The sequence below is a fragment of the Poromitra crassiceps genome, assembly GCF_964638095.1.
Source record: "Poromitra crassiceps genome assembly, chromosome: 6".
In the NCBI taxonomy this organism is placed as follows: domain Eukaryota; kingdom Metazoa; phylum Chordata; class Actinopteri; order Beryciformes; family Melamphaidae; genus Poromitra; species Poromitra crassiceps.
Genome location: NC_139627.1, coordinates 60,398,357 through 60,425,948, shown reverse-complemented (window position 1 = coordinate 60,425,948; position 27,592 = coordinate 60,398,357). Strand labels below are relative to the sequence as shown.

The 27,592-nt window shown below is 46.4% G+C and overlaps 2 protein-coding genes across 3 annotated transcripts in view; both read left to right on the top strand.

Moving 5' to 3' along the window:
* The window catches only part of LOC310778002 (glutamate receptor ionotropic, NMDA 3B-like), a gene marked incomplete at both ends in the record, with an annotated part of 137,248 nt that extends 109,656 nt beyond the window's left edge, over positions 1-27,592 (top strand). The window contains 12 exons of the mRNA XM_083638323.1: positions 7,720-7,835; positions 8,771-8,922; positions 14,451-14,615; positions 17,053-17,120; positions 20,109-20,439; positions 21,601-21,675; positions 22,058-22,201; positions 22,400-22,537; positions 23,078-23,170; positions 23,477-23,635; positions 25,851-25,962; positions 27,129-27,592. Coding sequence (XP_083494449.1) covers positions 7,720-7,835; positions 8,771-8,922; positions 14,451-14,615; positions 17,053-17,120; positions 20,109-20,439; positions 21,601-21,675; positions 22,058-22,201; positions 22,400-22,537; positions 23,078-23,170; positions 23,477-23,635; positions 25,851-25,962; positions 27,129-27,592 — 2,017 coding nt within the window. The remainder of the gene's footprint in view (positions 1-7,719; positions 7,836-8,770; positions 8,923-14,450; positions 14,616-17,052; positions 17,121-20,108; positions 20,440-21,600; positions 21,676-22,057; positions 22,202-22,399; positions 22,538-23,077; positions 23,171-23,476; positions 23,636-25,850; positions 25,963-27,128) is intronic.
* Positions 10,449-11,228, top strand: LOC310778229 (glucosamine 6-phosphate N-acetyltransferase-like; the record flags this gene model as incomplete). 2 transcript variants are annotated; one of them, XM_083638595.1, is made up of 2 exons in its annotated part: positions 10,449-10,811; positions 11,037-11,228. In XM_083638595.1, 2 exons carry the CDS (start codon positions 10,449-10,451, stop codon positions 11,226-11,228), a joined length of 555 nt encoding a protein of 184 aa, XP_083494721.1. The 2 variants fall into 2 exon arrangements, with proteins under 2 accessions (XP_083494721.1, XP_083494722.1); XM_083638596.1 differs by having other exon boundaries at positions 10,449-10,844; positions 11,070-11,228.

Here is a 27,592-nt window from a genome sequence, read left to right as displayed (position 1 = left end):
GGCCTCCCCGTCGGCCATTAAGTCCTGATAATGGACACCTTGTCGAGCATTATCCCTGACGTATAAAAGTTAAATATGGCTATTAGACACTGAAGAGAGAGAGGAATGAGCTCTTTAGTGAAGTTGAGATAGGACATTGCAAGTAAGATCAGGTATGACCTCTTTAGTGAAGTTGAGATAGGACATTGCAGGTAAGATCAGGTATGACCATGAGTTTGCTGTCTCTGACATTTAAGATGTGATCGGACAAACGCTTAGGAGTTTGTCTGTAATGAGGCCTGACCAATAAAGTGGCTTTAATAATAAGTAAATAAACGCATCAGTGTCCCATCATCGGTGCAGTTTAGCAGGTTTCATCAAACTCACTGTTTAAATAACCTTGAAAAATAACATTCAGATACACTCATAAAAGAAAAAGGTTTTTGCTGCTGCCTTCATCATGTTGTCAGTAGTTGTGAGTTGCCAGTAGGTGTCAGTATTTGTCAGTAGTTGTAAGTAGGGCTAGGGGGTATGGCTTCAAATATCACGAGTATTTCAAACTTTTACCTCGATTATGATGAATGAACAATCATTTATTTATGTTTTTTTTTATTAACACTGCCCTCATAGTTCTCTGACAAGGTCTGTACGGTACGGTTTGTTTGTGGTTTGTTGGCTCTGTGTTTTGACTCATGTCATCCTCCATGCCGACAGCTTGACTTTGAGTGAACGCCTGAACGGACTAACAGACTAACATTAGTTGGACCGGGCGGGGGCACGTGACTCAAAACCAAGTACCGTAAATTCCGGACTATAAGCCGCACCTTTTTTCCCGTTTTTTGGGCTTTTTTGGCCCCTGCGGCTTATATAACGGTGCGGCTTATCTATGGATTTTTTCAAAAAAAAAAAAAAAAAAAAAAAAAACTCTCTTTTTTAGCACTCTTTCTAACTATAAATCCTATATAACTATAATAAGTTTTAATTTCCTCTCTTGCCCTCTTTTCACCACACTGTATGACACTGTGTGCACTGTAAAAAACAACACAGGTGGTGTTGTGTTATGTTGTTTTGTTGAAATGTTAATAAATGGGAGCTTCCTCAAACAGCCATCTCTTTCCCGACAATCCCCTCTGTGCATGAACCCTTACATATGGTAATTAAACATAAAAAAAAAAAAAAAAAAAAAAAAAAAATACCATTAAAACACCCGCGGCTTATAGTCCGGTGCGGCTTATATAAGAAAAAAATAGTCAACTTTGCAGGTGCGGCTTATACACCGGTGCGGCTTATAGTCCGGAATTTACGGTAGTATTTTTGAAGGGGACTGTTCATGAACACACACATTTGGGAAAGTATTAACCGAATTCACATTAATTAATTGAATGAATGAATGAGTGAATGAATTGAATTGAATGAATTGATGTGAGTGAGCAAGATTAAGCCGGGTAGAGGCTCTAAATGTCGGTTTCGGTACATTTTTGTTTAATTGTCCAGCCCTAGTTGCCACTTGACATTACTGTAGTTGTGAGTTGTCCGTAGTTGTAGTTGTGAGTTAATATCAGTAGTTGTGAGTTATCAGTGTAGCGTTTACAGGAAATACAACACTCGTGTGACAGGATGTAAAGTGTGACTGTGGTCATGTGCAGTAGAGCGCTCCGGAAGTGGTATTTGTAAACACACAGTATGAGAGGTCACTGACCTAAACATGTTAAGTAAAATAATAGTGTTAATTCTACACAAGTGTCTTGTATTTGATTCATGCAAGCAGAGACCACAATCAGTAGGTGTTAGTAGTTGTCAGTATGTGTTAGTAGTTGTCAGTATGTGTTAGTAGTTGTTGTCAGTAGGTGTTAGTAGTTGTCAGTATGTGTTAGTAGTTGTCAGTATGTGTTAGGTGTTAGTTAGGGATGGGCGCGAGTACTCAGGTACTCGAGCACTCGTTCATAACGTCAGTACTCGCTGTTCGGGTACTCGCCCCACTCCCCACCCCTTTAAAAATGGTCTAGAAGATCTACGCACGCATCGTCATGTGGATCTGGCAGCATGAACTGCACGGGCGTCAAGTCAGCCAGAATGTACAAGTACGTCATCCACTTTGTTGCTTTCAAAATAAAATGCTTATTGTAACGTTATTTATTTTGAGTAATGCGTTCCAGCCACAGTTTCACGCCATATAACATCACAACGAGTATTTTGATACAAGGATGCTGCTTCATTCGTTGAAATACCTTTTCTCCTCCAACGTGCATCAATAAGCTATTTACTTTTGTTTAAGTAACATTATTTTGAAAGTTTTAACCAGAAGTTTTATAGCTCTTCCCGAAAATGGTGGCTGGAGATATTCTCCCGAATGAGAAGCACGCTTCTTCATAGCGCACGCCCGATAAAACTCATTCAAAACGTTGCACTAGTTTACTGACTACACTGTCGTTTCCCATAACGTTAGTCACAAGAAATGTGGAGAAAGAATCACTTTTTGGGAGACAATCGCATCATGCTGATCACTATTCAGCAACAATGGACATGTATTGGAAATGCCTTCGCTTGTTTCACAACTTGTCTGCTCCAAAGCGCTAATGCCATCCATCGGAGATACTGTCTAAAGGTAGGCTTTAGATGTTAGCTTAGCGTCACCTAATATCACAGTCAGTCCCTCTCCTGACAAAAAATGCTCCAGGTAGCGCTTTTTCCATGCAAAAGTGCAAACGTTATGTGTGAACAGCCCCATACACAGCTGATTATCCCTGCTCAGTCATTAACATAGTAATCACAAAGCCCGCGCCCCCCGTGCGAGTACTCGAGCACTCGTTCATAATAAAAGGAGAGTACTCGAGTATTTAGATTGCTTAAAATGCCCATCCCTAGTGTTAGTACAGTGTTTCCCATACATAAAGGATTTGGACTGCCACAAAAAGATGTTGACCAAAAAAAAAAAAAAACGCAACATGCAAGATACCCGCTGAATAAGTGTCCAATAAATGTTCATGTCATTCTGGCCAATACTTCTGTTATAGCATTTCAGTCTGGAATATTGAATATCTTTCAATAATCTATGATTTAGCTGCTAAATTGTCAAATACCGCCATCTGCTCGCTACCCAGGCACTTATGTATGTACTTAACCTAACTAACTTAACCTAACTAACTATCCGGTGTGCACAACATTGTCAGCCTAAACTCCGGCTGACACCCCAAAAACCTACAATCCGCTACAGAAAAATGTATATTGTTTGTTTATTAACTGGCCCCTCGCCTTCTATCATTTCAAGAAAGTGGCAAAGCAAGTTGAGTATCCCTGACCTATAGGGAGAAATTTAGTTTGTCATTGTAAACCCACAGCACAGTAATGATGACATGTTCTTCATAGATCTAGCCTTTTAATTTTGCTCTTAACACATTCACTGCCAGCCGTTTTTTTTTTACTGTAGGTAGCTTCTGCCAGAGGGTTTTTTTGAGGATTCTGGCTCATCTTTCAAGAGCCGAGGATTCTTTTCTGCTAAGATTTTGTGAACACAAAATATCTCAAAAGAACTAATAGAATGTGTGCTTTCTCTGTCTAAAAGAGTTAGTTTGTAGAGTTAGTAGTTATGTAGATATTAGCCGTTGAGTACAGCATGGTTTCAGCGTCTGAGACTGAAAGCTGAGATAATCGCAGTTTTGTGAAATTCAATCAAACAGGCAGAACAGTCACTTTAACCATTTATTTTTGGCATCAGTGAGACATCAGACATCTAAACAATATAGTTCTGAACCCCCTCTCCTTCAAACTCCTCCCTCCGTGGGCGTGTCTCTGGTGGCTTTCAGCAGCGTTTGTCACAAGCGAGTTTCTTCTGCTGCTGCTGCGAGTTTGAGCAGCCTCCCTCCCTGGCGGCCCCCTCGTCGGCGAGTCTGGATGGGGCTGCTCGTTTCTTGGGTTTTCGGTTGAGAGCTTTGATGAAGCTTTGTGCGATTCTATAGGCTTTATGCTGCGTGTTTCAAAGTGTGTTTTGCACCCAGTCTATTTTTGGAACCCCCCACCGTTGTGCGCCCGTGTGCACCAGCGCGAAAGCGTTTTCGCCTACAGTATGAGAATGAGGCTTGTTCGTTTTCGGTTGTGAGCTCAGCTGGAATGAAGCTGCTTGCGATTCCTTTCTGCTGGTGTTTCAAAGGTGTTTCAAAGTGTGTTGCACCCATAATCTATTATGCAAATTTGCAATCCCCCACCGCCAGCTCCCAAGCGCGAAAGCGAAAGTGTTTTCGCCAATCCATTTTCATGAGAATGGCTTCCTCACACTGCTTTTTGCTTGGCTTCCTCTAGTCTGGAGAGCACTGTCGCCACTTAGTGGGTCGGTGGAATGGGTTGTACACGTTCGGTGGCTCCAATATTTATATAAGAGATGTAAAAGGGTTAGATCAACGTCCCACCGTCAAATTTTTTTTTTTTTTTTTTTTGACGTATCAACACGTCATTGGCAGTCAACCGTTGGATTTTTTTTGACGTATCAACACGTCATTGGCAGTGAACGTGTTAAGCTTTCTCAAAGTACACCAAATGCATGCATTTTACTTTAAAATGTTTAAAAAAATCTCGCGGGGGGGCATGCCCCCGCACCTCCCTAGGGGGTCTGCGGTCCCCCACCACAAATACTCAAAATCCTGTGGGAAACACTGTAGTAGTTGTCAGTATGTGTTAGTAGTTGTCAGTATGTGTTAGTAGTTGTCAGTATGCGTTAGTAGTTGTCAGTAGCCAAGTGACATAAAGTTTCTTTGTATAGCCCTAATTCACAAGCATAGGATACTGTCCAGTATATTAACATCTTCCACTGGCTCGCCTCAGGGTTGTGTTTTGTCTGCTTTTTATACATTTTATTTTTACACTACTGACTGTCGTAGCCGTCATGCCAACAGATTCATTGTGAAGTGCTGACGACTCTGTCATCGTCTGTCAGCCTGCTTGGTGATGATGAGGTTGGCCATGGCCAAGTTATTGACGGTTTTTATCTTGGTGTGAAGAAGCTTTTCTACAACTCAATGTCTCTACAATTATAAATACCTGGGTACTAGCAAGTTGACATAAACACTGATATGCTGTGCAAGAAATGTCAGCAACACCTCTTTTTTGCCTAAGGAAAGTAAATTCCAAGTCGATGGGACTCTGATGAAACTGTTTTATAGTGCTTTTATTGAATCTGTTATTTATTTTTCTATTATCTGTTGCTATGGCGATCTTTGCATCAAAGACAAGAACTCCCTCGGGAAGATTGTGAAAGTGGCTTCTAAGATAGCCGGAGTCCAACTTAGTAAGTAGTCTGGATCACATTTTTAACAAGCAGGTGCTTAAAAAAAGCTATGTTCATCCGTTCAGATGGTTCAGATGATCCACTCTCTTACCTCAGAGTACAAGCTGCTTCCATCTGGCCTTCACCTTCGTGTTCCCTTGGCCACAAAAAATATTTTGTCCCTGTCTCCATTAGAGCCTTGAATGCTGTCGAGAGGACGAAGTCATGTATTTATGTTGCTGTTGCCGTTGTTTATGTTGACGGGTCCAATGTTTCGGAATGTTTTTTAGGTATGTATTTTATAGCAGAGATTGTGAGGTATAACAATGTCTGCAACTTTGATTAAAGTCAGTATTTGCAGTATTTGAGATACAATAACACTATTGTAGCATCGATTAACTTGAAATGCCGAGGTGCTGAGGGGTTATGGTGTACACTTAGGCCATGTTCACATTACAGGCAAATCATTAAAGTAATTAATCATCATTATCTTGATTGGTTTCCCAAATCTGATTTGGGCAAGTGTTCAAGTCGGATCTGTGTGTCCAGATACAATGCTGGCAGTGTTTGCATGTCTGCTCTCTGCTCTTCAAGTCCCCGGCCCCTGCAAAACACACTCTCAAATCTGATTTGGGTGATCAGCGCATCCACACTGAAGTCACATCAGTCGAAAGCAGATTGGAAACTACCTCTATGTGGTTTGGGACAAGTGACACAAATCAGACTTGGAGCGTCCATACTCATAAAACCAATCTGGATAGAATCATTAATAGGTCATTAAAGTTCACAAATCGGATTTGGCCTCCTAGTCTGAACATGGCCTTATAGTCTACTTGTAGCCGACTGGATTTTGGGTAACACTTTACAATAACGTACACAAATCCTATAGTAGTTACTGATAAACTAACCATTAACTAATCGCCAGTTAATCATTCGCTAATGAAAAATTTGGCATTAGTTTATCACTAGTTAATCATAGTTAATGAGTAGGTAGTCATTAGTTAATGATTAGTATCTAATTTCCTGAGTAGAGTAGTTAATCAGTACCTAATGATTACTAAATTTCAGCTCGTGAATAGAGTAGTTAATCATTACTTAATGATTCCAAAATGTCAGTGCGTGAATGTATTAGTTAATCATTAGTTAATCTTTTTGTGTACCCTATTGTAAAGTGGTGCATCATACTCAGTAGTTTATGAATACTGAATCATTACCTGTCCATTAGTTACTCTTTTCGCACCCTAATATAAAGTGAAAGATATCCTTATCAAATAAACACTCCCTCCAGGTGAAATTCGAACTCTGAACCCCAAGATTGTTAAATTGTAAGTCTGGTTCTCTACCATCTGAGCTAACCAGCCTGTTACTTGGTAGAGCCATACTATAGGTCTGTAGAGTCAGAGACTAAGTATTATGTCCTATCCACATACTACTTTCTGTTCAAGTACTTATAGTTTTTAAGATATATTCCACCCAAATACTACCTTCTCTCCAAATACTTATAGTTTTAAAGGTATATTCCATCCAAATACTACTTCATGTCCAAGTACTTAGGTATGTTTCAGCCAAATACTACTTATGTCTAAGTACTTGTAAGTACTTGGACAGAAAGTAGTATTTGGGTGGAATATACCTTTAAACTATAATACTTGGTCTCAGGCTCTACATTCAATAGTATGGCTCGAACAAGCAACAGGCTGGTTAGCTCAGATGGTAGAGAACCAGACTTACAATTTAACAATCTTGGGGTTCAGGGTTCGAATCTCACCTGGAGGGAGTGTTTATTTGATAAGGATATCTTTCACTTTATATTAGGGTGCGAAAAGAGTAACTAATGGACAGGTAATGATTCAGTATTCATAAACTACTGAGTATGATGCACCACTTTACAATAGGGTACACAAAAAGATTAACTAATGATTAACTAATGATTAACTAATACATTCACGCACTGACATTTTGGAATCATTAAGTAATGATTAACTACTCTATTCACGAGCTGAAATTTAGTAATCATTAGGTACTGATTAACTACTCTACTCAGGAAATTAGATACTAATCATTAACTAATGACTACCTACTCATTAACTATGATTAACTAGTGATAAACTAATGCCAAATTTTTCATTAGCGAATGATTAACTGGCGATTAGTTAATGGTTAGTTTATCAGTAACTACTATAGGATTTGTGTACGTTATTGTAAAGTGTTACCGGATTTTGTCTGTTATTAATGGCCTTGGCGACAGTTCCTGCGCACTCCACAATACTAACCTGCCCTAACCTAGTGTGTCTGTAACCCTGCCTGTCTGTGTTGAAGGATACTACCTGCCCTAACCTAGTGTGTCTGTAACCCTGCCTGTCTGTGTTGAAGGATACTAACCTGCCCTAACCTAGTGTGTCTGTAACCCTGCCTGTCTGTGTTGAAGGATACTAACCTGCCCTAACCTAGTGTGTCTGTAACCCTGCCTGTCTGTGTTGAAGGACAGATCCTCCTCAGCTCGATGCCTTCATCATGGACAAAGCTCTGCTGGACTACGAGGTTTCCATCGATGCCGACTGCAAACTGGCCACTGTGGGGAAACCCTTCGCCATCGAGGGTAATGTGTGTGTGTGTGTGTGTGTGTGTATATGTGTGTCTTAGGGTGTCTTGTTTTTTCTGGCTTTTCACTCCATCTTGATTCTCATCTGTAATTATTTCAATATATTGATTTCAATATGATTCATCACCACACGCCAAGCTGCTCTGATGGTTAGAGACCATCTCATGTTCCCTCTGGAACCAGGACGAACCAAACCAGAACCCAGCAGCTGGTCAGATGGGATTCAAATGCTCAACACTTCAGGCAGCAGGAATATATTGGGATCTGCTATATATAGGATCTGCTATATATAGCATCTGCTATATATAGGATCTGCTATAGGATCTGCTATATATAGGATCTGCTATATAGGACTGTACAGTTCATGTGTTTGATGCAAAGGGAATGAGGCCTACCTGCAAATATGAAGGCCTGAGTTGTAGTGAAAGAAGAAAATGAGAGTACTAATGTCACCATACACATCTACAGATAGCTGGTGGCTTAGCCCAGCTCTCCCTTCAGCGCCATCTTAAGTAGAGATACATGTTCACATTGGCCGCCGCCATTTTCTCCTTGCCTTTGCTCGAAGTTCCCGGCATCCGGGACTCTCGTGTGACATCATCACCTCCCGCCAGAAACCCTAACTGCGAGAACCATAAAGGGTTCTGCCGTGGTACAAGCCTCAGAACCATAAGCACCATCATAAAGGGTTCTGCCGTGGTACAAGCCTCAAGATGCATTTGTTGGTGCTCTACGGAACCCATTTTGTTGAGTTTTGTTTGTGTGTGTGCGTGTGCGCGTGTGTGCGTGTGTCTGTGTGTGTGTGCGCGTGCGTGCGTGTGTGTGCGTGCGTGCGTGTGTTTGTGTGTGCGTGTGCTTGCGTGCGTGTGTGTGTGTGTTTGTGTGTGTGTTCGTGCGTGTGCGTGCATGTGTGTGCGTGTGTGTGTGCTCAGGCTATGGGATTGGTCTCCCTCAGAACTCTCCTCTCACCTCCAACGTGTCGGAGTTCATCAGCCGCTACAAGTCAGATGGCTACATGGACCTGCTGCATGACAAGTGGTACAAGGTGGTCCCGTGTGGCAAGAGGATGTTCGCCGTCACTGAGGTACGCCCGTGTGTGTGTGTGTGTGTGTGTGTGTGTGTGTGTGTGTCTGTAATGTTAATTCTGGATAGTCAAACAGCCTTTAAACTGCTGCTTACCACTGGAGGCATCAGTGAAGATGATGACTTCCTGCCCCCTGCTGGACAGCCTGGACAGTGAATGGACCCAGAACCAGACTGTGAAACGGTTCTCAAAATAGGGTCCAAGGACCCCTGAAGCTCAATGAGGAGGTCTTTATTTAAATGAGATAGTTGAATTTGGCTATATGGGAATAACTGCCTGTTCTTTACTCTGTTCAGAAACTGACTGGACTACAATAACCCAGCTATTGAGCTTCTTCTAAATAAGACAATATTTTTGATGTGATGACACCACAACATGTCATTATGTGATGACACCACAACATGTCATTATGTGATGACACCACAACGTGTCATTATGTGATGACACCACAACATTATGTGATGACACCACAACATGTCATTATGTGATGACATCACAACGTGTCATTATGTGATGACATCACAACGTGTCATTATGTGATGACACCACAACGTGTCATTATGTGATGACACCACAACGTGTCATTATGTGATGACACCACAACGTGTCATTATGTGATGACACCACAACATGTCATTATGTGATGACACCACAACATTATGTGATGACACCACAACGTGTCATTATGTGATGACACCACAACCTGTCATTATGTGATGACACCACAACGTGTCATTATGTGATGACATCACAACGTGTCATTATGTGATGACACCACAACATGTCATTATGTGATGACACCACAACATGTCATTATGTGATGACACCACAACATTATGTGATGACACCACAACATTATGTGATGACACCACAACATGTCATTATGTGATGACACCACAACGTGTCATTATGTGATGACACCACAACGTGTCATTATGTGATGACATCACAACATGTCATTATGTGATGACACCACAACGTGTCATTATGTGATGACACCACAACGTGTCATTATGTGATGACACCACAACGTGTCATTATGTGATGACACCACAACGTGTCATTATGTGATGACACCACAACGTGTCATTATGTGATGACACCACAACGTGTCATTATGTGATGACACCACAACGTACAACGTGTCATTATGTGATGACATCACAACGTGTCATTATGTGATGACACCACAACGTGTCATTATGTGATGACACCACAACGTGTCATTATGTGATGACACCACAACATGTCATTATGTGATGACATTACAACATGTCATTATGTGATGACACCACAACGTGTCATTATGTGATGACACCACAACGTGTCATTATGTGATGACACCACTACATGATGAAAGAGTCTAACAACACATTATGTGATGACACCACAACATGTTAGTACGGTCAATGATGTAGCCCAGCCTCATAGAAAACCAGGCTGTCACTTTCACTTCACTTCTGTGTGTTCTCGGTTATAACCCGTTCAACCGCCAACGTTACTCCTGGTGTCACTGAGACTGAGGAATGCTGCTGGACGAGACTCCACTCTTTGAGCCCTCTCTGCTCCAGCAGCTGGACTGGAGCAGCAACACCGTCTCCTTCTCTCCCCCCATCTCGCCCTCCAACCCAGGCCAAGGCCTGGTGCTCCGGCCACTCTGCACTGCAGACTTCAACAGGGGATTTTACAAGGTTTTATCTCAGCTCACCCAGGCAGGCGACGTCACACCAGAGCAGTCCATTAAGAAGTTTGAGCATATGAAGAAGACGGGAGACTACTACGTCGTCGTGGTGGAAGACACAAATCTGGGACAGATTGTCGCCACCGCCACGCTGATCGTAGAGCACAAATTCATCCACTCCTGCGCTAAGAGAGGCCGGGTGGAGGAGGTAGTGGTCAGTGACATATGCAGAGGGAAGCAGCTGGTGGAGGAGGTAGTGGTCAGTGACATATGCAGAGGGAAGCAGCTGGTGGAGGAGGTAGTGGTCAGTGACATATGCAGAGGGAAGCAGCGGGTGGAGGAGGTAGTGGTCAGTGACATATGCAGAGGGAAGCAGCTGGTGGAGGAGGTAGTGGTCAGTGACATATGCAGAGGGAAGCAGCTGGTGGAGGAGGTAGTGGTCAGTGACATATGCAGAGGGAAGCAGCTGGGGAAACTGTTAGTTTCGACATTGACTCTTCTCAGCAGAAAGTTGGATTGTTACAAAATCACACTGGAATGTGCTCCCGACAACGTGGCCTTCTACCAGAAGTTTGGCTACTCCGCCTCACATGAGACCTACATGCAGTGTCGGTTCTTCGACTGAGGACAAGAGCATGATCTTTCTCCACTGAGAACTGAACTGATTGATGTGTCGAGAGGGAATGCTGGCGCACACTGACAGCCGCTCCTCTGACACCGATTCTGTTTTTGTGATTTACGCGGCTTTTTTGCCTTTTTCTCACGTTTCTGTGTTTTCTTGATCGATCCCTGAGTTGATATACGATCTGGCGGACGCTGGATTAATCAATGTAAAGTGCTGCCTACCTGCCTTTACTGGGATCTCTGTTCGCGGAACACAGCGGCTGTCTCCCCCTCCAGGAGCCGCATAGGCGAGTGTTTGCCACGGTTGCACTGTGATACGGGCCCGACCCCGTCCAACACTTTCTACACGCGCGGAGTTGGTCATTCACGGGCTTAGTGACTGAGTTTTCCCCCCGATTGGCAATTGGGCTCTCTGGATGTTTCTTGTGATGACCCTCGGTGTGTTTTATAAACTGTTGGGATCTGGGTGGGCACCAGCTAAAGCTAGCGTTGGTCAGCCTGTGGATGCTGTCAAACGATGCAGTTTGTCTCGTCTTTTGGTTTTATCAACGGCGCTAATAATGATCTCATACACCGCTTCACAGCTACGCTGCCTGCTAGTAATGATCTCATACACCGCTTCACAGCTACGCTGCCTGCTAGTAATGATCTCATACACCGCTTCACAGCTACGCTGCCTGCACAGCTTTGTAGCTGCACCTGACAAGACTTTGGGGTTTTAAAACACAGACCTCGCTACATCCATAGAGGCTCACGGCGTTGCTTGAGTGTGAGCGGAAGCAAAACAGACTTGGGCGTCATCGTTGGAAACATCGCGAGACTACCCAGTCTTAGGCGAGATGCAAAACATGGAGTGGATCACAGTGTATTGCGGAGACTTTCACCCCCAGCTCTGCCTCCTGCCACTATGGAACTGCTAAATACACAATCCCTCACCAATAAATCCCTCCTCATACATGACCACATCCTGGACAAAGGGCTTGATTTCATGTGTCTAACTGAAACCTGGCAGAAACCAGGAGACTGCTCTGTGCTTAATGAGGCCTGCCCTCCTGGCTATAGATACATGGAAAAAGCCCGCAACTCTGGCCGTGGTGGTGGTTTAGCAATCATTCACCGGGCTGAACTGAAACTGTCTCCCCTGCCTCTGCCTGATCTTTCCTCCTTTGAATGTCTGGCTTTTAAATGTAAACCTCCATACTCCATGACAGTGCTTCTCATATACCGCCCCCCCAAACCAAACTCATCTTTTCTCCCTGAGATACAATACCTACTCACCTCACTCTGCTCCATGTCAATCAACATTATCATTGTTGGTGATTTAAATATCCATGTTGACAACCCCTCCTGTCATGTTGCATCAGAGTTCCTCAGTCTGATTGAGTGTCTTGGCCTGAAGCAGCATGTAGATGCTCCCACTCACACCAGGGGGCACACACTTGATCTTGTCATCACTGACTCTGCCCCAATCAACAACTTGCAGGTCTATGATCTAGGTGTGTCTGACCACCAGGTGGTCTCAATGGCTCTGACATTCCCATCACCCCCCACTGCACCTAAACGTCAAACGTTTTTCCGGAACTGGAAAAACATTGACCCTACCAATATGACTACAGACCTCCAGCACATCACCAGCCCAGCCTCTGCATCTGTGGATGAACTAGTGGAGCACTACAACACATCCCTGAGCAGTGTTTTTGACCTCCATGCCCCTGTCAAGACACGTGAGGTCAGTTTCTCACACACAGGGTTCGGTTCTCGGCCCCATCCTCTTCATTCTTTATATCCTCCCCCTTGGTCGTGTCATGTCAGCAGACATGGGCTATCTTTCCATTGTTATGCTGATGACCCACAACTGTACATTAAAACTGCTCCAAGCCCTCCTGCAGCCATATCACGCCTCAACAACTGCCTGGAGGAGATAAAGGCATGGATGAGCAACAACTTCCTCCAGCTGAACAGCAGCAAAACCGAAGCTCTCCTTGTCGGCACTCCCCACCAGCTTCAGTCATCTCCCATACACCATCTCACCTTTGACGGTCAGGACATTTCCCTCTCCACCTCAGTCACTAACCTCGGCGTTAGGTTCGACCCCCACCTGACCTTCAATGACCATGTAAAATACCTCTGTAAGACCTCATTCTACCATCTGAGAAACATCTGCAAACTCCGCCCCAATCTAACCCTGCCAGATGCAGAGAAGCTTGTCCATGCCTTTATCTCCTCCAGGCTGGACTACTGCAATTCGCTGTTCACCGGAATCCCTGCCAAAACCATCCAGAAACTGCAGTACATACAGAACAGCACCGTCAGGATCCTGCTGAGAGTACGGAAGTACGAACACATCACTCCTACTCTGTTCGCATTGCACTGGCTCCCCGCCTCCTTCAGGGTCGACTACAAAATCCTCACACTCACTCACAAATGCATAAACGGACATGCCCCCCCCCCCCTACCTACAAGAACTCATCTCTCCACAAACCTCCACCCGCACCCTCAGGTCTGCAAGCAGGCTGCTTCTCCGAGTCCCCAAAACCAAGCTCCGCATCATGGAGGACCGTGCCTTCTGTGTGACCGCACCACGCCTGTGGAACAGCCTTCCTGAACACCTCAGGGCAGCACAGACCCTGGACTCTTTCAGGACGGGCCTAAAAACCTGTTTATTTAGGAAGGCCTTCTCTCGTGTTAGCTTTTAACTATTGTCAATTTTATTATTTGCTTGTGATGTTTTTAACTCTTGTTTTTAACTCTGTAGCACTCTGAGATTCTCTCTGAATGAAGAGTGCACTACAAATTAAATGAATTATTATTATTATTATTATGTGATGACACCACAACATGTCATTATGTGATGACACCACAACATGTCATTGACAGGTCGCCTGTCCAGTGATCGCGCAGCTCGCCGATCACGGAACGATAGCAGATGCCGCTGCAGCTCTGTGGGAAACCCCTGGTCGGGTTTGCTGTCTCGTGCGAGTTGCACGAGAACCAAGATGGCGACGGCCACACTTTCATATGCTAAGCTTCAAAACAGGAGTCCAAATACCAAAGGGGGACTGTCCATATTTTTAGACACTCTATATAACATCCGTATATTGCAGTCCATGTAAACGTGGTCACTGTGGTTAATATCTGTATATTGCAGTCCATGTAAACGTGGTCACTGGTGGTGGTGCTGTGATGTCACTGTCTCCTCCTCTCCTCTCTCTCCTCTCTGCAGACTCTGCAGATGGGGATTGGTCACTTCTCTGGTCTGTTTGTGTTGTTGTGTGTGGGAGTGGGCGGGGCTTTGCTCACTCTGGCCAGTGAACACATTTTCTATCGCGTCGCCCTGCCACACATCCGCCGCCGCCAGAAACTCAAATACTGGCTCCACACCAGCCAAGTACGTGTGTGTGTGTGTGTGTGTGTGTGTGTGTGTGTGTGTGTGTGTGTGTGTGCGCATGTGCGCAGGTGTGTGTGTGTGTGTGTGTGTGTTTGTTTGTATGTGTGGATGTGTGTGTTTGAAAAACCCCTAGCCTGGTAAAATCATCCTGATCACATGACCTCAATTCTACCGGCCCAAATTGATTTCCTGAAATTACAGGAACCGGCCAGGTACTGTGTCGTAGTTGATGATGTAACCGGCCAATCAGGGACTGTGTCATAGTTGATGATGCAACCGGCCAATCAGGGACTGTGTCATAGTTGATGATGTAACCGGGCCAATCAGGGACTGTGTCGTAGTTGATGATGTAACCGGCCAATCAGGGACTGTGTCATAGTTGATGATGTAACCGGGCCAATCAGGGACTGTGTCGTAGTTGATGATGTAACCGGCCAATCAGGGACTGTGTCGTAGTTGATGATGTAACCAGCCAATCAGGGACTGTGTCATAGTTGATGATGTAACCGGGCCAATCAGGGACTGTGTCGTAGTTGATGATGTAACCGGCCAATCAGGGACTGTGTTGTCGTTGATGATGTAACCGGCCAATCAGGGACTGTGTCGTAGTTGATGATGTAACCGGCCAATCAGGGACTGTGTCATAGTTGATGATGTATTCGGGCAAATCAGTGTGACACAATAATGGCGTCTCCCAAAGTAACAAGCGGACGCAAGCGGCAATAACAGGAGTTCAAGCCTTGCGCAAATTGAACCTCCAATAGTCATGGAGGCAAATTTGTAGAGCACGTTCAGATGAACATGTGGGGAAAAGGTTGCTTGAAAATTGGAGAAACGCCGTGGGAGTTATGGCCTTTCAAATTTGGGAATTTTAACCTGTAATTACAGCGCCCCCATCAGGCCGATTGGATAAATATTTCTGGAGCTACTGTAGTAATAGTTACCAATATCTGTCATTGGGCCAAATCTCATGTCTCTGCTATGCATAAACTCATTTAGATTGACCTGCTATTACATAGTGGTTACGATATAGGCCCCGCCCATTTTCACCAATTATGACAAAACCTTCAATTTTGACTAGTACGGCCTACTTGATATATCTGCCAAGTTCCGCGATCATTGGCATCAGCCGCGCCCCCCTTGGCGCCCCCTTTTGCTTATTGCAAAATAGCATGTCAGAAATGCCATTCCAGATGAGGCTGAGAAGTTTGAAACAGATTAATGGACTTGATTTACCGCTATTACATGGTTACACCATAGACCCCGCCCACTTCATGACAAAACTTCTGATTTTGACTAGTACATCCTCCTTGCTATATCTGCCAAGTTTTGCGATTATTGGACAAACAGGCATGTTACGGCCTTTATGTGTTAGGCCAAGCCCATTTTGGGCATTTATGGTGCCCCCTTTTGGTCGAATTGGACACAATTTGGCACACATGGTTAGTCATGATATCCGAACATCTCCAAGTTTCGTGACGATGCATCAATCGGACATGAAGTTATGACAATTTAAGTGAGAGGCCACACCCTCTCACAAATGTAAGGGTTAATATCTTCTAAACGAAGGTAGATTTCAAAAATTTGAAAAAGCCAATTTGTAGAGCTTGGTCCATAGATGCTACCTAGCGATTTTGGTGGAACTCGGTCAAATGGTCTAGGAGGAGAAAAAAGGGTTAGGGTTGGGTTGGGTTAGGGTTTAGGGTTCCACATTTTTCAAGATATCTCAAAATTTTTCGAGACGGACCTTGAGGGTACCTTGAGGGTCCTTGAGGCAAATTTGTAGAGCAGGTTCACCTGAACAAATGGTGTGGAAGTTATGGCCTTTAACATAAAACCTTTAATTATAGCGCCACCTTCAGGCCAATTTGAAAAATATTTATTGAGCAGAAACTAGCCACCAATATCTGTCATTGTGCCAAATTTCAGGTCTCTGTGATTTACCAACTCACGGGAATTTGCGTTGAAGCAGATGAACAAGAACAACAACAAGAATAACAAACCAGCACAAAAACAATAGGGCTTCAGCCCCATCGGGGCTTGAACCCCTAACAAGAGTCACATGGTGGAGGGTTAGGGTTAGGCCACCAGTGGAGTTTCTCAGCAGAAAATACGTTTTCGCTGTTCTTGGATTGGATTTGGCGATGCTTATTGGCTGAAGGAGTTGTTTGTCAAGGCAAGTACTCCCACCCACCCACTGCAATCACTGTGGAACTGCTGGATGTCCAGAGTGATACGAGAGTGAAACAGGATGTGAGGTCATGTGATCAGGATGGTTTTAACCAGGCTACTCCAGTCATTGATCTCGAGACCAGACGTCAAAATTGTACAGTTTCTGTAACAGTTTGTTGACAGAAACGTATGAAATATTTTGTGATGAAAGTCTGAGTCGAGCTGTGTGTGTGTGTGTGTGTGTGTGTGTGTGTGTGTTTGACAGAAGATCCACAGAGCGCTGAACATGACCTACGAAGAAGTGAAGAGGCAACGGGCCGAGAAAGAGAAAAGGTAACGCTGCAATGCATGCTGGGATCTATCCCACAGCATCAAATTACACCCGTTTTTCACGAGCCTTGGCATCACTTTTGAACACACTGGGTAGCCTTTCCTGTCAATTCTCGACACCACCTTTACGAGCCCGTAACAGTTATGTTAAGGCAGTTACATATGCAGTTACAGTTATGTTCTTCAGATAGGCGGGTTTTATAGATTTTGGGGGGGATCTATAGACGCGGGGGGGGGGGGGGGGGGGGGGGGGGGGTTTTCAGCTGATACTATAGCCGACAAATATCTGCTTCTCATGCCCGATAAGCGATAATTTCACATTTTTGTATTTAAAAAAGGAAGTTCTTAACCTGTAGTTTATGCACACCTGAGTCTAAGTTACTATGGCTTTTGTCAATGTGTTTTATCTGCAATCTATGAGCCATAGGCTTTTGGTTCTATCAAAACATTTATTTTTTGTATTGTGTGATACACTTTAATAAAACACTCATCATATTATATCAGAAGTTCTTTGTTTTGTGTTCATAATAGTGATGTCTGTTAGGTCAGAGCTCTGGAATATTACAGTTAAATCATCTATCTTTGCTCACTACATCTGCCTTTCTTACTGTCATGTTACTGGCAAAGCTGTAACAAATTTGGCATTGGGGAGAGTTCTATTGAAGTGAATGAGCAGGCATGGGAAGTCTGTCCCACTATAAACCATTAGGCTGTCTGTGTGTTTCCACCTGAAAAGACATTATGTGATGTTGACTGATGTTTTATGCATTACATAAAATATTACATGTTTTCTTTAATCAGGTGGAAGCATTTTTCAATCAAAGGTGAAACGACACAGATATTATGGTTTATAGAGGGACTTACCCCACACGCAATTTAACGATAGCTCTGGTTAGCCACTGTAACGTTAGCCGGCTGTTCTAGAGCCACCGACCGACACAAAACCTGATTTCCTTTCGGGTAAAACATGAGTTTTTTTATATGGATTACGCCAGCTCTGGGAGTATGAAGTGCTTTGAATGAGCGATATTTGGTCACAACAAATATGCTGCTTACCAACCGGGGAGTCTACACCACTGCTGCTGCCTGAGGTAACGTTGAGCTAACAGTCCGGCCTCTAAATGTGTCCGACACAGCGACCACTCATCCGTATTCAGCAAACGTTCGTTCCGCTCTGTCGGCTCAACATTGTAGACATTGGTGCGCAAAAAATTGCAGGAGTTCTCCCGCATTATAAATTACGAATCTGCGGGAATTGGCAAAAATATGTGCGATTCTCGCAATCCCGTGCCAAATTTTAAGCGCTGATGTTAACAACTTGGTTAAGGGTCAGTTAGGGGACTACAAATACCAAGATTCAACATGTTTATTGTGTATTGTATTGTAACTTATTGTAACTTGTTGCTCTCCCCTAGGAGCAGTATCGCGCAGTAAATCTGTTTTCTTATTTTTTTACATCATTGTATTGGGGGGAGGGACACATTTGATCAGGCTTAAATATTGGGGGGGATTTGTCGTTCTCAATCTATATTGCCGTTATGGCCCTGCGGTTTGCACTCGCCAACTTTACGCATACGAGCGGGGAACATAGGACCCGGGGAACATAGGACCCTTTTTCAGGAGCGGGGAACATAGGACCCGGGGAACATAGAACCCTTTTTAGCAGAAACGGGGAACATAGAACCCGGGGAACATAGGCATGACCCCCCCTAGGGATGGGCCTCCAGACCCGGTTCCATTCTTGCCTCCGACGTGGTTTCACTGTGCATTCCATTCCCTCTCTTCTCTTGGCTGTCTGCCCTTATAGCGTTCGGGTGTCACGTGACCGTTGAACCGAGGCGAACGTTCACTGAAGTATAAATGCACCATGAGCGACACCATGTGCTGAAATAAATTAAGCTTAAGCCATGACTTCAATCCCATCTCAGCACCCATTTTAGTCAGATGTGTTGGAGAGGAAGCACTGTTTATGCTTACTGTATTTACCTAGCGTGGGAGTTTGGAAAGTTGCATTCAAACAAAATATATTTGTTTTTATTTGCAGATTGTGTTAATCAACCAGAGCAAAGCATAGAGGCAAGAATATAATTGTTTATTCTTCCTAAGTTAGTTATTATATCTAAATTTTAGACTACCTCAAAGCATCGGTAACGTGTCCCACATTGTCCCACACAAATGTACTCTTTGTCCCACATTTGGTTTGCTGGGATCTATAGTCACCCTACCTGTTTAACTTCCTAACAGCTTGTTGTAATACATAATTAAAACTATTAATGCCAAGATTTATTTTTCCATCAAAGCAAATACAACCATTAATTTCCTAATAATTTTAATTGTGGATCCACTCAATTACACATTATCACACTTTATTGTAAAACTGAAATACTTATTAAAACATAAAGAAAAGAACAACCACGACACCACGACCACCACAACAACCACGACACCACAACCACCACCACAACGACCACTATGACCACCACAACCACGACACCACAACCACCACCATGACAACCATGACCACCACAACAACCACGACACCACAACAACCACAACGACCACATCCACGACAACCATGACCACCACGACACCACAGCTACCACAACAACCATGACCACCACAACTACCACAGCCACCACGACAACCATGACCACAACAACCACGACACAGCAACCACGACACCACAACGACCACATCCACGACGCCCTTACTGGCCAATGTTTTTTTTCCTCCTGCAGCGTGGATTTTGGAATGGATGGCGGGAACATCTAATAATGACGGCGATGGGTTTACATTGGAGTTTACACAGATTATTTCACTTATAATTCACTATATCACAATTCCAGTGGGTCATAAGTTTACATGCACTAAGTTTACAGTGTAAACAGCTTGAACAATTCCAGAAAATGATGTCATGTTTTAGAAGCTTCTGAAGACATAATTTGAGTCAATTGTCTGTTGTTATGGTAACATGGTGCTCTGTGTTTGTAGCTGTAACCTGAACCCCCAGTCCCCCCCGCCCCCTCCTGCCCCGGGGGCGTCGGCCAGGTGGAACAACGAGAGCACCGGAGACGGCGAGGCGTCCGGAAAGGACCGGGACAAACGGGTCCACTTCAACCTGGAGACGCTCAACACGCGGCGCCTCCTCGCCCGGGTCACTTCCTCCTCCTCCAACCCCAACCCCCCGGGAGCCAGAGGGGGAGGAGCCAGCGGGGGCGGAGCCGGAGGGGGCGGAGCCGGAGGGGGCGGGGCAGGTCCGACCGCACGGCTGTGTGAGAACGGAGGACCTGCGGGAAGACCGGCGGCTTCCTTTGCCAGCCGGGTGCTCAATCTACCCTCCTCCTCCTCTGCTCCTCCCCCCTCAGCGGTGGCTCCTCCCCAAGGTTATTATAGTTTGCATTTTTCACTTAGTTTACATTTTTATTTCATTTTGACTTTTTGTTTTCATCAAATTCAGTTTATTTTGAATTAGCAGGGTTTTTTTTAAGCTTAGTTTTAGTATTCGTCCTACGGTGGCTGCCTGGTGACATGAAGATATTTTTATTATTGTGTGGACATGCATTAGTACCTCATGACCATGAGATACTAATGCATGGCCACACAATAATAAAAATGCGTCGGAACGAGATAATTAAGTCGTGGCCACAACTTACTGATGCGTGGTCACGACTTACTAAAGTGTGGCCACGAATGGTAAATGGTAAATGGCCTGCATTTATATAGCGCTTTTATCCAAAGCGCTTTACAATCAGTAGGTAGTCTACATTCACCCATTCATACACCAATGGCGGCAGGCTGCCATGCAGGGTGCCTACACACCATCGGGAGCAATTTGGGGTTCAGTATCTTGCCCAAGGACACTTCGACATGCAGACTGGAGGAGGCGGGAATCGAACCACCGACCTCTTTGATCCAAAGCAATTAGTGGACAACCCGCTCTACCTCCTGAGCTACAGCCGCCCCAAGATAATTGTGCCACGAGATAATTAATATGTCGTTCCCACGCCTTAATGATCTTGTGGCCACTGTGAAGTCTGAGCCCAAGCCAACACGCAGACACAGTTTGCAAAGGTTGAAGACACCGGGTGTCGTTTTATTCATAGTCAAATAAGATGTATCTAAAGTCAATAAATCATAGCATCATCCCAAGCTGGGGCTTTCAACAAACAGAATTCAGTGAGGGCGTCAGTCGCTCTCCAATATTGCCTAGAATAGAGAGAGAAAGACCACGGTAAGTATTAGGCATTAACATATAGCAATCATGCGATAGGAGAGAGAATAGTGGAGTATTCGCTTACCGCCCGATGGGAGAGGTCCTTCACACTGGAGAACCAGCTACACAGTGGGAGAGAGCTCTAAATACCAAACACATTTGATTGGGCATTCAGTGCAGCTGCCATCAGCTCATCAGGCAGCGCACAGGTGCCAACACATCAAATTGGATGAGCACAGAATTTGGGACATACCTCCACTCGATGACCAGGCCAAGGCGGGGCTGGGCTCTCACCCCACTGTGTATGCTGGCCCTATGAACTCTCACCTGATCGGGGGTATAGAGGTGAGACTCCACATATCCTCCCCCTAAGCTCCTTGCTCGGGCTGGGAGCTTTTGTTTCCTCCTCATAGCGGCGGGACATGGCGTCTGCGTGCCGTATTTCCTTCCCTGGGCGGTGTTCAATCTTAAACTTATAGTTCTGTAATTCAATGAACCAACGAGTGACCCTGTCATTGCGGTCCTTGTTGGTGGCCATCCACTTGAGGGGCGCATGGTCGGTCACCAGAGTAAACTGCCTGCCCCATAGGTAGTAACGGAGGTGACGTATGGCCCACTTCACGGCGAGGCATTCCTTTTCAACTGTTGAGTAGTTTTTCTCGTGTTTCAGTAACTTTCTGCTGATGAACGTCACTGGGTGCTCATCTCCCTCTATCATCTGGGCCAGGACGGCTACAACCCCGGTTCCGGATGCATCAGTGTGCAGGATGAATGGTTGCGCAAAGTCAGGGGCCACCAAAACTGGCTCCTCACACAGAACTTGCTTCAGGGTCTGGAAGGCGGCCTCCGTCTGGCTGGTCCAGTGGACATGGTGGGGCAATTTCTGGCGGGTCAGGTCATGAAGAGGGGCTGCGATGGTCGCAAAATTCTTAATGAATTTCTGATAATACGATATCAGACCCACGAAGGATTTCACTTGCTTCTTTGTGACTGGGCGCGGCCAGTTATGGATCTTCTCTACCTTGCGGGCCTGGGGCTTCACGCACCCCCTCCCGATGGTGTATCCCAGATAGTCGGTTTCGGTCCACCCCAGCCGGCACTTCTTGGCATTCGCGGTGAGGCCCGCTCGTCGCAAGGCACCCAGGACGGCCTCAAGCTGCTCCAGGTGTTGTGGCCATGTAGAGCTGTGAATGATGATGTCATCGAGGTAGGCTGCAGCATATGAGCGGTGGGGACGGAGGACCCGGTCCATCAGGCGTTGAAAAGTGGCTGGGGCACCATGGACTCCGAACGGAAGGACTCGATATTGGAATAGCCCATTCGGGGTGGTGAACGCCGTCTTGGCCTTCGCCCTCTCTGTTAAGGGCACTTGCCAGTACCCCTTGGTCAGGTCCAAGGTACTGACAAACCTGGCTGGGCCCAGGCGTTCGATCAGTTCGTCGACCCGGGGCATGGGATAGGCGTCAAAGGTTGAGACTTCGTTAAGTTTTCGAAAGTCGTTACAGAAGCGCAGCGTCCCATCTGGCTTCGGCACTATGACGATAGGGCTCGACCAGGGGCTGTAGGACTCTTCGATCACCCCGAGCTCGAGCATCTTTTTCACCTCTTCGCGAATTGCGTCTCTTCGGGCTTCAGGGATTCGATAGGGCCGTTGCCTCACCACTTTCCCTGGTTGCGTTTCGATGTCATGTTCTATGACTCTGGTGCGTCCGGGTAGTTCCGAGAAGACGTCCCGGCTCTGTCCTAGGAGCTCTTGGATATCTTGTACCTGCGCTGGGGCAAGGTCCTCGCCTACTACCACGGGGGGCTTCTGGGGAGAGACATGTGTCAGGAGGGCTGGGTATGGAACAGGGTCAGCAGAATACCACTTCTTCAGTACATTAATGTGATAAAGCTGGAGGCCTTTCCGCCGGCCAGGCTGCCTTACCCGGTAATTAACGTTGCCCACCTTCTCGACGACCTCATAGGGCCCTTGCCACTTGGCCAAGAATTTGCACTCTGTCGTGGGGACAAGTACCAATACTTTTTCCCCCACCTGGAATTGCCGGAGCCGGGCGCCTTTGTTATATGTGCGGGCCTGGGCCGCCTGGGCCTTCTCCATATGCACCCGGACTAATGGCCAGACCTTCTTCGCCCTCTCCTGTAGGCGGTCGACATGGTCAATGACACTGCGGTGGGGAGATGGTTGGCTCTCCCACGCTTCTTTGGCCAGGTCAAGGAGGCCCCTGGGGTTACGGCCATAGAGAAGCTCAAAGGGAGAGAAGCCCGTGGAGGCCTGAGGTACCTCACGAATAGCGAAGAGCACGTATGGTATCAGCTGGTCCCAGTCCTTCCCGTCCGCTTCGACTAGTTTCTTCAGCATTCTCTTAACACATTGAATGCCAGCCATGTTTTCATTCCTGTAGGTAAGTTGTGCCAGGGGTGTTTTTGACGATTCTGGCTCATTTTAGAACAGCCGAGGATTCTTTTCTGTTAAGAATTCATGAACACCAATCATCTAAAAATAACTAATAGAATGTGTGCTTTCTCTGTCTAAAAGAGTTAGTTTGCAGAGTTAGTAGTTATGTAGATATTAGCCGTTGAGTACAGCATGGTTTCAGCGTCTGGAAATTTATTCAGAGATAAATGGCTTTTTGTGAAACAGTCACTTTAACCATTCATTTTTGGCATCAGTAAGACCGTCAGACATTCTAAACAATAGTTTTGAACAGTAATTTCCTCCATAACAACAGGAAACACCCCTCTCATTCAAACTCCTCCCTCCGTGTGTCTTCTCCTCCTTCCTCCTAACAGCGGGCGTGTCAGAAGCGCGTTGTGCTGCCTGCCTGTCTGTCTGCGTGCCTGCCTGCCTGCTTGCCTGCGTGCGGGGACGAGTCTGAAATGGATTACTGTAAAATCGCCAAGCCATTTCCTTGAATGGCTTGCTCCCGCGGTGTGTGTGTGTGTGTGTGTGTGTGTGTGTGTGTGTGTGTGTGTGTTCGCGCGTTGCTCCGCGGCTCTGGGGGGGAGGGGATCTCTGTCCGTTCTGTGTGTGTGTCTCCGGGCTCCTGACTGTAAAATCGCCAAGCCATTTCCGCGGGAGGCGGCTGCTTTTGGTGTACGGGTCCCGTGGCTGTGGCTTCTCTCTGTATCTGTCGCCACTTAGTGGTCGGTAAAATAGATTACACACATGCTCTTGCTCCTATAGTTATCTCGAAGATGTAAAAGGGGTTGATTGATGTCCCACCGTCAAAAAAACATGTAAGACGAGTTAGGTCGTCCTTGGCACTTAAGCGCTGGATTATGTAAGACGAGTTAGGTCGTCTCTGGCACTTAATGTGTTAAGAGTCTGATTGAACCTCTCCACGAGGCCGTCAGTCTGTGGGTGATAGACAGATGTTCGTATTTGTTTCACTTTTAACCATTTGTACAATGCGGTCATGACACGGGACATAAAACAGGTTCCCTGGTCTGACAAAATCTCATCGGCTATGCCTACCCGGCTAAACAGCATTAATAGTTAATGTGCAATATTCTTAGCAGTGGCAGTGCGCAAAGGGATAGCCTCAGGGTAACGTGTAGCATAATCAAGGATTACCAGTATGTAACGATGTCCCCGGGCCGACTTGGGCAGGGGTCCGACAATGTCCATGGCTATCCGGGAGAATGGGGTACCAATGATGGGGAGTGGGATGAGCGGGTTGCGCAGGAACGGCCTGGGTGCCGTTTTCTGACACTCGGGACAGGAGCGACAGAAATCCTCTACCGCCCGCTTCACCCCCGGCCAGTAGAACCGGGCGACCACTCGGTCGTAGGTTTTCTGGACCGCCAAGTGGGCCCCTAACTGGTGGGTGTGAGCTAAGTAGAGGACTCGTGACACATATGACTTTGGTACCAACTGTTGTTCAATTACATCCCCCCCATTAGATTTGGTCCCCCTATACAGTAGTCCATTCTGGCCATCTATGGCCATCTCTGGCCATCTATGGCGGCGACGTCACGCCGGGGGGTCTCGAGACTCGGGTCGGACCACTGGGCGGTGGCGAACTGGCCACAGGGGACTGTCGTGGCGGTTTCTATGACAGGAAACTCTGCAAATGGATCCTCGTTAAGCGGGGGAGTCTCTCCTCCGCTGGCGTCTCCCTCTGAGGCGGAGCTCTCGGTGGGGGCCGGGGTGGTGTAGCCGGCCCACGGCGGCGGCGGTCTCGTGCGCAGCATTTCGGTACTGACCTGGTGGTTCTCTAGAAGTGCCACCAACTCGTTTAGTGAGGACGGGCTCACCTGAGCAGCATATTTCCAGGCATCGGGCGGCAAAGAGCGAATGCATCTGTCTATAACAAGTCTTTCAATCCATGGTGTATCACCCCCCGTGGTGAGCCAGCTCTTGGTGAGGCGTAGTAGGTCAGCGACCTGGGCTCGCGGTGGCTGCCCAGCACAAAAGGCCCAGGAGTGGTAGCGTTGTGCTCTGGCCGGGAGGCTGTAGCCGTGGCTGGCTAAAATGGCTGCTTTTAGTCTCTCAAAATCCTGTGCGTCGCCCACAGGTAGGTCCCGACAGACCCGCTGGGCCTCACCAGTTAAGAATGGTGCGAGGATGCCAGCCCAGTCGCCAGCCGGCCATCGCTCCCTCGCGGCGGTGCGTTCGAACAGTTCGAGGTAGGCTTCAATGTCATCATCCTGGCTTTGTTTGGTGAGGACAGCCCCGGGAGGGCGAGGTGCCCTGTCATCTTTGTTAATTTTCTCTAAGAGTTCTTTAACGGCATTCTGTAGGTCTGCTTGGCTCCTTAGGAGCGCGGTTAGAGCTTGAGTATGCTAATTTTTTTTTTTAAGGTTGGCGTGGGTCAGACTGCCTGCATTCTCCACCAATTGTGAAGTCTGAGCCCAAGCCAACACGCAGACACAGTTTGCAAAGGTTGAAGACACCGGGTGTCGTTTTATTCATAGTCAAATAAGGTGTATCCAAAGTCAATAAATCATAGCATCATCCCAAGCTGGGGCTTTCAACAAACAGAATTCAGTGAGGGCGTCAGTCGCTCTCCAATATTGCCTAGAATAGAGAGACAAAGGCCACGGTAAGTATTAGGCATTAACATATAGCAATCATGCGATAGGAGAGAGAATAGTGGAGTATTCGCTTACCGCCCGATGGGAGAGGTCCTTCACACTGGAGAACCAGCTACACAGTGGGAGAGAGCTCTAAATACCAAACACATTTGATTGGGCATTCAGTGCAGCTGCCATCAGCTCATCAGGCAGCGCACAGGTGCCAACACATCAAATTGGATGAGCACAGAATTTGGGACATACCTCCACTCGATGACCAGGCCAAGGCGGGGCTGGGCTCTCACCCCACTGTGTATGCTGGCCCTATGTGAACTCTCACCTGATCGGGGGTATAGAGGTGAGACTCCACACCACACATTAGTAAGTCGTGGCCACGACTTAGTTATCTTGTTCCCACGCATTAGAATCTTGTGGCCATGAGATACTAATGTGTGGCCACGCAATCATAAAAAATATCTTGATGTCACCAGGCAGCCACCGTACATTTCAGTGTTGGTTTTTGTCTTTTTTGTAATATGGGGTATTTTGTCAGGACCAGGGTGAGATTCAAAAAGGTCAGAAAAAGTAAAACATCACACCATTTAAAAATGTATTGATGAGCAACCATCCACAAAAGACAACTATAATGCTGTGTCAGTCAGTGTGCTTGTGTCATTAACCAGAATCCACCCAAAACAACACTGTAGCCTTATGTAGGAAATAAACGGACAAAAACTGTTGTTTTTGTTAACGATAAAACCTTGCCCCTCCCCCCTCAGTGATGGCCTCTCCCGCCTCAGCGGCGGCTCCGCCCCCCTCGGTGGTGGCTCCTCCCAGGCCCGGGGAGCTGGAGGAGCTGCAGGTGAGGATCGAGCAGATCCGAGACGAGCTGAGGGCGGCTCTGGCCAGGAGGGCGGAGATACAGACTGTCACTCAGACCAACCATGTCGCCACGGTGATGACGTCTTCTCCGATCCCCACAGCGACAGAAGCCCCACCCACCACACGGGGCGTCACCACGGCAACAGAAGCCACGCCCACCATGCGGGGCGTCACCACGGCAACAGAAGCCCCACCCAGGCAGTGCATCACCACGGTGGCAGAAGCCCCGCCCATGCGGTGTGTCACCAGGGCGACAGAAGCCCCGCCCACGCGGTGCGTCACCACCATGACCGACCCGCCGCTCAGAGTCCTGTCTAAAGTCCGGCCCTTCCTCAGCAGACACACCAATGAGAAGAGGTGA